This window comes from Ornithodoros turicata, chromosome 9 (assembly GCF_037126465.1).
Source record: "Ornithodoros turicata isolate Travis chromosome 9, ASM3712646v1, whole genome shotgun sequence".
NCBI lineage: Eukaryota > Metazoa > Arthropoda > Arachnida > Ixodida > Argasidae > Ornithodoros > Ornithodoros turicata.
This window is the reverse complement of record NC_088209.1, coordinates 4,491,267-4,499,469: the sequence shown is the minus strand read 5'-3', so window position 1 is coordinate 4,499,469 and position 8,203 is coordinate 4,491,267. Positions and strand designations below refer to the sequence as shown.

Sequence of the window (8,203 nt, the reverse complement as noted above, 5' to 3'; positions counted from 1 at the left end):
ACCTTTGTGCTCCTTCGGGTGTCTTTTTATCTCAAATAAAACAAAACGTACTTCCGCGATTCTTAACAGCTTCTTAACTGCGTGAGCACTACGCTTATTTAGACATTCAAGCCTTCGAGCAAACGCGGATCCCCCTTGACGGCGGCTTCCCCACATTGTAAAATGAAAGCCTCCCGCTTTGCACCAACAAGGACTCCAGGCGAAAAATGCAAAGATAGATCGTTCCTTGATACACGACAATCGTGTTTCTTTATCAAAATATTTTTTCCTGCTTGCACTGGACACACTATTAAGTCTGACACGGCGCATTACCAGCACGTCATTTCAGAGGAGCAAATACCTGACGGAGCGCGAGCGCCGCGCCGCGGCCACAATTAGACTCAAGGAATCGGGACCACACTTTTTCAACGGCGGCGCGGCAGAGTTCGGTCTCCTTACTTCTCCTCCGTGTGCGGAAGCTAACTAAAAAGTCCAAACAAGCCTGGAGAGCTAGTCATTTATGAAGATTTGGTAAGTTTTGCAATTTTATAAGTATGATGAACCTTACTGGGCCATTTTATCGCTTCCCTAATTTTCACGGATGAAAATATGACCATGTTCAACTACTTTCGCATTTCAGAAGTATGGCAATGTCGGAGGCTGAGAGAAGAGTCGGAGAAGAGAAATAATAATAGAGAAATAATAAAAAAGAGAAAAAAGAGAAGGAGAAATGTCGGAGAAGATGCAGTTGCTTGCGTTCATGGAACAATACCCTGAGCTGTGTAATAACCGTACGTTCCAGCCAGGGGAAACCAAGCAGGACCGAAAGAAAAAGTGGGACGATATCGCGTCGACCCTAAATGCCCTAGGAGGCATTGTGAAAAACGCTGGCGGGTGGCAGGTACTGCGGAGAAACTGGCGGTACCGTGTCCGCAGAAATGTACGGGCGAGTATCTGCGGCATGACGGCGACTGGTCGTGGAGGTGGCATGGAATTACGCGAGGGGACAGAGCCTGGGGAGGAAGACGTGGCACGCATTGTGGACGTCGCGTCTTGTCTCCAGGGTCTGGACTCTCGCGTAATGGCCTTCGTTGGCTGGGACACGGTGGTAGGGATTGCTGGTGGCGCAAACCTTACCGAAGACGGCGAACTGCTACCACCAGAAGTAAGTGTACTATGTCACATTACATGTGCTCCATGTCAAACCTATCTGCGGTGAACTTTTATATTGCATGATTACTGAACAGAGATAAAATAATTTCATCATGTACTTTATAGCATGCAAACTGTACGGTTTTGCAGGCCCCTCCCCAACTAGCAGAGGAGGGCCGTGTACTTGAGGTATGCACACCAATCATATATTCCCAATTCAAAGACCGCTTTTTTTTACCGCTTTTACAGGACACCGTCCCTGAAAGAAGCACGCCAGTGCCCAATCTGGCTAGCCCCCAGCCAGCAACCTCCCGCCCGGGTGTCTCCATCTCGGTCACCCCCACCATGGAGGATGCAAACCCGCCACAAGGTGCCACAGCTACTGTGGCATATTCGTGTGGAACGACCACGAGCGTGCCGCAGAAGGCGTAGGAGGGTTCCACCACCTGTTGCGAACCAAATCATTGAAGTGCAGGAGAGGTTGGTGACCCAAGTGGCGCAGCTGCGTAAGGTGAAAATGAAAATTCATCTATACTATTCTAGTTTCGTAATTTTGTTAGTTATCGTCCTCATAATCAGGGCCATTGTGCCGCCAGTGTCACACACAAAAAAAATTAAATCAGACTTTCTGTGTGCAGCTCCTGACACCACTGGTCGGGCCCCTGACAGAGCTCGTCACACATATACTAAACAGGGAACGACAAAGGGACACGTAAGCACGTAAGTTCCCACTTTGGTAGTCATTGTAAGATAAGGTGCGATACTAATACATCTTCATGTTGATGTACCAAGGTAGAGTAGTAATTGGGAAATGGAAAAAAAATAGATGTTACAGACAAGCAGCGCAAAGCATGCACACACATCTTTATGCTTCGCCCCAAATGTACATATGGCTATAGAAAAACACACGCTAAAAGGGGTCCATCCTGAATTCAGTGGCACACGAAGCCAACCCACCTCTCCGAAGTTGTGTGACATTTCAACAGCTCCTGTGTATGTATATTAACAAAGTTTGAGCACATCGAGGCCATTTTGTGTAAGCACACTGTTTATAGGTTTGTTTTTCGAGTATGGCTGGATTCGTGACTCTCCAGTTCTACAAATAAAAATTCGATATACAAGTAGCACAAAAAATTATGCAGCAATAAGCATACTGAACTGAAAATAACTTATACCAGACCAAAACAAGCTTTTAGTTATGTTGATAAAGACTCCATGTTCTTTTCACGTTTTTCTAAAAGTATCTGTGTACAATTCTCTGCCGAAAGCGCATTCCCTGTGATGTGAGAGTCTCACTCTCGCTGGTAGGGTCATTCCCAGTTTCCCAATCCTCGTCATCAGTTTCCTCAAGGTCGCTGTTGTTTTCTGCAGCTACTACTTCACTCTCCTCTGTTGGTTCGGGCAAATTGTAAGCAAGGCACATATTATGAAGAACAGCACATGCCGTAATAATGTTGCAAGCACGGTCCGGAGCAAAATGCAGTGTGCGGTAACGTTGTAGACATCGAAATCTCATCTTGAGCACACCAAAGCACTGCTCAATTCGAACTCTAGTGCTGCTGTGAGCCTTATTAAAAGCTTCCTCCTTTTCTGTTGCAGGACTCCGAAACGGGGTCAGGAGCCAGGGCTCGAGGCGGTATCCGAGGTCACCCGTGAAGAGAGCAGGAAGACGAAATGTTATCCGTTTCATATTCATTCTGTAACCAAGTTCCTTCTTTGTGATTGTACTTGTCACAGCATAAATGTTAAAGTGAAAAAAAAAACGTTTTGTAACAGTTATTGCAACTAATACAGTTGAACTATTAAAAGCATCACATTTGCCGATCACAAATCATCACAAATGCCAAAAATATTGTACATTTTGGTCTATCTTCTTCAAAATGTTTCTCAGCCCTTTCACGGTTTGCATCAACAGCAACAACGATGGAATGAGGTGTTTGCATCACCTTCTATGTTACTTACGCAAATAGGTATCCCAGCTTTGCGTACTATTCATTTTTGTGTGACGACATCCTTAACTCACCCAACAGCCATTCTCCTTCTGCAAAAAGGGCTGAAGCCCTCTGACAAAGCCTGCGCATGCTCCAGATGGCAGCGTTGTGACAGCTTCCTGGGTACCGTGCATTTATGTGCAGTATTCGACGGTTGGCGTCACACACCTGCCAATATGAAACTCTGCTCATACCGTTGCTTACTCAGCTGGAGTTATTCCATAACCTTAGAAGTACGTAATCTAATTCAATTCACTTCTGCCTACCCCTAGCACGTTCAATGCATGGTACCCCTTATGGCTGTAATAATTACCATCGACAAAGCGTGGATCCCTAGTACTTGGCGCAATGATTGCGATGACTGTGCCATCAACAGCACCTGCAAGAAACTTCCCATTAAGAACAGAAGTACAACATGGGTGCATGCATTTACGTCACATACCAAGGCAACCAGGCAGGCCTTTTATATCGTAGAACCCACGCTTCACAGCAAGCTTCTCGTCTGGTGTTGTAGGAAAACGTAGGTATCTTGGTGCCAGGTTCTTTATGATCGCCCAGCTTACATCATGAATTGCTTCCGACACGGGTCGCTTTGTTGTGCTGAAGTATTCTTCATGTGCAATGGTATCGAGGAAGGCACCCGTCGCATAGAATCTCAGTGCCATTAGTACTCTCTGTTCCACGGAGAGTGTAGTGGAGCGCCACTGCTGCACTGTAAGAGGAACAGTGTCTTGGCATAAAGCAATGATTAATCTCGCTTTTAAGTCGCGAGAGAATCAAAGTTTGTGCGTATGCCACATTACACTACTTATTCCACTTGTGCTTATGTATCTCCTTCTCTCTTACATTTATAATGCACAAAATTCGTTTAGAAGGCGATGACAACAACCTCGGTTCAAATGAAAAAAAAAAAAAAAAGGAGGTGATACGTACGTCGCTTCAAGTCATCCGAAACGGCGCTGCACACCTCTCGTACTGCATCTTTGGAGAGCCGAAAGTGTGCAACAAACTGATCGTCTGAGAGGGCCGCCAGTGCGTCAACGTGAGGACGAAATACGCGGATGACTTCTTCTTCACATATGCCAACATCAGCGATGAAAGCGTAGAGCTCCGCCATTTTTCTGGGTTGGCGACGCTCACTGGCGACGAACGACGCGAAGATTTCCGTCGTCTGTCACCCTCACCCCGGTGACGGTTACCGAGAAGCGCAGTGACGGTGTGAAAGAGGCCAGCAACGCCGCTTTAACTGCACGTGACGACGAGGGTCCCATGAAATCAGCAATCAGCTGTTCTCGTTTTGTGGAGTGTACACCAAACTGTTTGTAGTTCAAGCTACAGGTACTTAACACGAGTGGGAGAGCTTCGGCAGTCTTCCTGTGGATTCGTGGGTGCATCAACAGAGATGGGCATTGGGCATAGCCTTCGGGGCCGGGAGAGAGGGCGGAGTCACGGGAGGGGGGCGTGGTCGCTCCAAAATGAGCCAATGAGAGCGCGCCATGGGGAGCGGGCGTTCCGGCGGCGGCTAGAGGAGGAATACGATGTAGTGGGCGAAGTCTCGCGCGGGGCTTTGGACACTTGACTTCCGGAAGTGTGGTGGCGCAAGGGGATGATATGCAATGCCAAGAGAAGCCGCGGTAGCGCTGTAGGCCAGCGTGGTGTTGAACGAAGGATCGTGGTTGATTTACCTGTTCAGATCGCGTGCGCCTGCTCGGTGTCGCCATCGGAGAGATCGATCGTTTATCTGGATCGTTTTGACCGTGCGCGTAATTTACTAATTTACGGACTACTGTGACTTGTGGTGACTTTTCCCCTTTGACCGTGATATCCGTGCCTGTAATTCACGAGGGTACGGTTTCATGAAGTGAAGACTGCTGGTCGTTGTGATTTGTGATTTCTTTTCTTTGATCGGTTTGTGGATTTATGCCTTACATTTAATCTATCGCATGTCGTTCCACATCCTACCCGAATAACTCATGCCACGCAGTCAATCCTTGATTTGGTTTTAACCTCCCATCCTGAGCACATCACTTCTTGGCATGTCACTGATGGTCTTAGTGACCACAATGCCGTTTTCTAAGATATCTCTTCAAGTAGTCCAAATGTTCATAAATTCAACAATAAAACCATATACGATTATAGTCGAGCTAACTTCCAAGCCATCAACGTGGCTCTTGAAGCTCTGTATGAAAATTCATTTCATGGCACCTTGCCTCACTCCATTGAGGATAACTGGTCCCTCTTTCGTGACAACATAAACTACCTTACCGAGTACAATGTTCCAAAGATAAGAGTGAAATCTTATGATCACAATCCTTGGTTCACGAAAAGTCTTAAAATCTTGCTAACCAGGAAAAAGCGTTTATTCAGGAAGGCAAAGCGTCTTGGCGACGACGTATCATGGGCTAAGAAATCAACGATGAAAGATGAAAGTCACTGAAAAGGTTAGCCAGCTGTAGGGATCGAACCCACATCTTCTGGATTCCGGAATCCAGAAGATGTGGGTTCGATCCCTACAGCTGGCTAACCTTTTCAGTGACTTTCATCTTTCATCGTTGATTTCTTAGGCAATTTGAGGCTTTGTTTGTATCTGTCCCTTCTATGTTGTTCCAGCCTCAGAACATCAATTTATCTCTTGCTAAACCAAAACAATTTTGGAAAATTTTATCTCCACCAAAATCCCACCTTATCAGTCGACAACGACTGCGCCAACGCTTTCGGTTCCTTGTTTTCATCCATTTTCAACACCGATAACAGGTACACCCAAACTCCATTATCAGTAATCGCCTCGTCACCTATGGTCCCCCTTCATATCAGCATTCATGGCATTTGTAAAATCATTGTGTCACTTAAGCTGTCGTCAAGTGCTGGTCCGGACTCTATTAACCCGAAGGTTCTATACAACACGAGATCTATTTCCAGCAAGATTCTACGTTGCATATTTACTCAGTCACTCCATGATTCTACCATACCGCAGGACTGGAAGACGGCGAAGATTGTCCCTATTCACAAATCAGGCAGCTGCCACATCGTTAATAACTACCGCCCCATTTCACTCACTTCTAGTGTATGTAAAATTCTCAAACGCATACTCCAACGTAGTTAAGTACCTTGAAGAAAACTGCTTCTTCTATCCCTTGCAGCACGGGTTTCGAAACCTCTTTTCGTGTGAAACTCAAGTAGCCAGTTTTGTTCACGACATCTTTCTCCACGCGGACAATAATAATCAGACCGCTTTCTTAGACTTTCGCAAGGCCTTCGATATGGTGCCGCACTCTAAGATTCTATACAAACCCTATCTGCTTAACCTGAACCCGTGTGTCGTCAGTTGGATAGCTCAATTTTTGACTAATCGTACGTTATTTGTTACTTGCAACAACCACCTATTCCTAAATGTACCTGTGCTTTCTGGTGTCCCTCAGGGTTCAGTCCTCGGCCCTCTCCTTTTCCTTATCTCTATAAATGACCTTCCTTCAGGCATATCTTCCACGATTCGTCTCTTTGCTGACGACTGTGTAGTGTACAGGCAAATCCTCTCTCCTTCTGACCAACTAACCTTACAAAGCGACCTTTAACTAATCCGGCGTTGGTGCAATGAGTGGCAAATGCCTCTGAACATTGCAAAGTGTCGCATTTTGTCGTTTTCTCGAAGACGGGTCTCCTGTCTTCCTCCCTTCCCCTACATTCTAAGTGATATCACATTAACCTGACCAGATTCTTACAAATATCCTGGAATCCACCTTTCCTCCAACCTAACTTGGATCCAGCACATCAACCACATAATAACTAACGCTTCTCGCTCCCTAGGCTTTCTTAGACGCACCCTCAGGTTGGCGGCCTCTTAAGCTCCTAACCTTCACAGCTCTTGTACGAAGCAAGCTGGAGTATGCATCACCTATTTGGATGCTCCCCCAAAGTATCTCTGCGACGCCATAGAAGCCATCCAGAATCAGGCTGCCCGTTTCATTTCCAACGACTACTAATTCGATCCCTTGTAACCGCATTAAAATCAAATCTTAATTTCGACTCACTCAAACATCGTCGCCGTCTTGCCAAGTTAGCCCTCTTCCAGTGGTTCTTTTTCATCTTGCCACCGCCCATCACCTGCCCGAGTGTCATTTTTCCTCGCATCGACCACACTAATAAGGTCAAACGCTTTCATTGTAATACCAATGCATTATCCAGATCATTCTTTTGTTCAACTGCCATCGAATGGAACAACCTCCCATCACCTCTCACAACTACTATCGAGCATACAGTATTTTGTAACACCCTGCCCCGTTCACTCCACCCACAAGACCATCACGCTTGTATGTCAGTTGCTATGAAATTTTTCACCTCCCCCTTATCATATTTGTTAATTATCTGTACTTATGTTAACGAACTCCCTGTTTCACGCTTTAATACTTGTGTTCATATAAGTTTGTACTGTCGTCGTTTCTTTATTTTCCTGTTTACTTACTGCTAATTGTGTTGTCCTTTTCTGCTTGCTTGTTTGTTTCTATCAAGTTGCTGTAAATGTATCTTACGCTCCAGTTCCCACCCCCCATGTAATGTCCTCCGGACCCTTGGGGTTCTCGAAATAAGTAAATAAAGAAATATGAATGTTATACTAGTGCGTGCAAGTAGCGTCTGATGTAGGTCCACAGTCTCGTCATGATACAGTGAGGAATACTGCGACACACTTGATTGAAAGCATTGCTGCGAGTTAGCTTGTTTCCCGACTGATTGTGCGCTGAACTGAACTTGCATTTTTGTAAAACAACTTCAATATAATGCAGTCGTAGAGAGGTAGTTTCCTTGGTTTTGTGGCATATTGCGCTCACTTCGTCTGCTTTCCCTTGGGCCCCATTTGGGCTATCGCTGCCTCAATGGGGGTCCTGGCACATGGTTTGGGAAACACTAAGGCATATTGTATATTGTTACATGTGACATGTTGTAGTGTACTGAAGCCAGCTTCACTGTTGTATTGTTTCTTCGCATGGTTACTTCTTCAACGTTACTTGAATGAGGAATGCGGAGAATGAGGAAATGTATGCCTTGCATGTTCTGGATGTTCTCTAATTGCTGACCCCTGCTGTTGG

At 45.8% G+C, this 8,203-nt stretch overlaps 1 protein-coding gene across 1 annotated transcript; it reads right to left on the bottom strand.

Annotated features, from left to right (window-relative positions):
* Positions 1-1,592: 1,592 nt before the first annotated feature.
* LOC135369156 (putative nuclease HARBI1) lies at positions 1,593-4,239 on the bottom strand. The gene is made up of 5 exons (XM_064602813.1): positions 4,056-4,239; positions 3,565-3,834; positions 3,436-3,501; positions 2,428-2,520; positions 1,593-1,633 (listed from the first exon to the last, which is right to left on the bottom strand). The coding sequence occupies exons 1-5, from the start codon at positions 4,237-4,239 to the stop codon at positions 1,593-1,595; spliced, it is 654 nt and encodes a 217-aa protein (XP_064458883.1).
* Between the last annotated feature and the right edge of the window lie 3,964 nt (positions 4,240-8,203).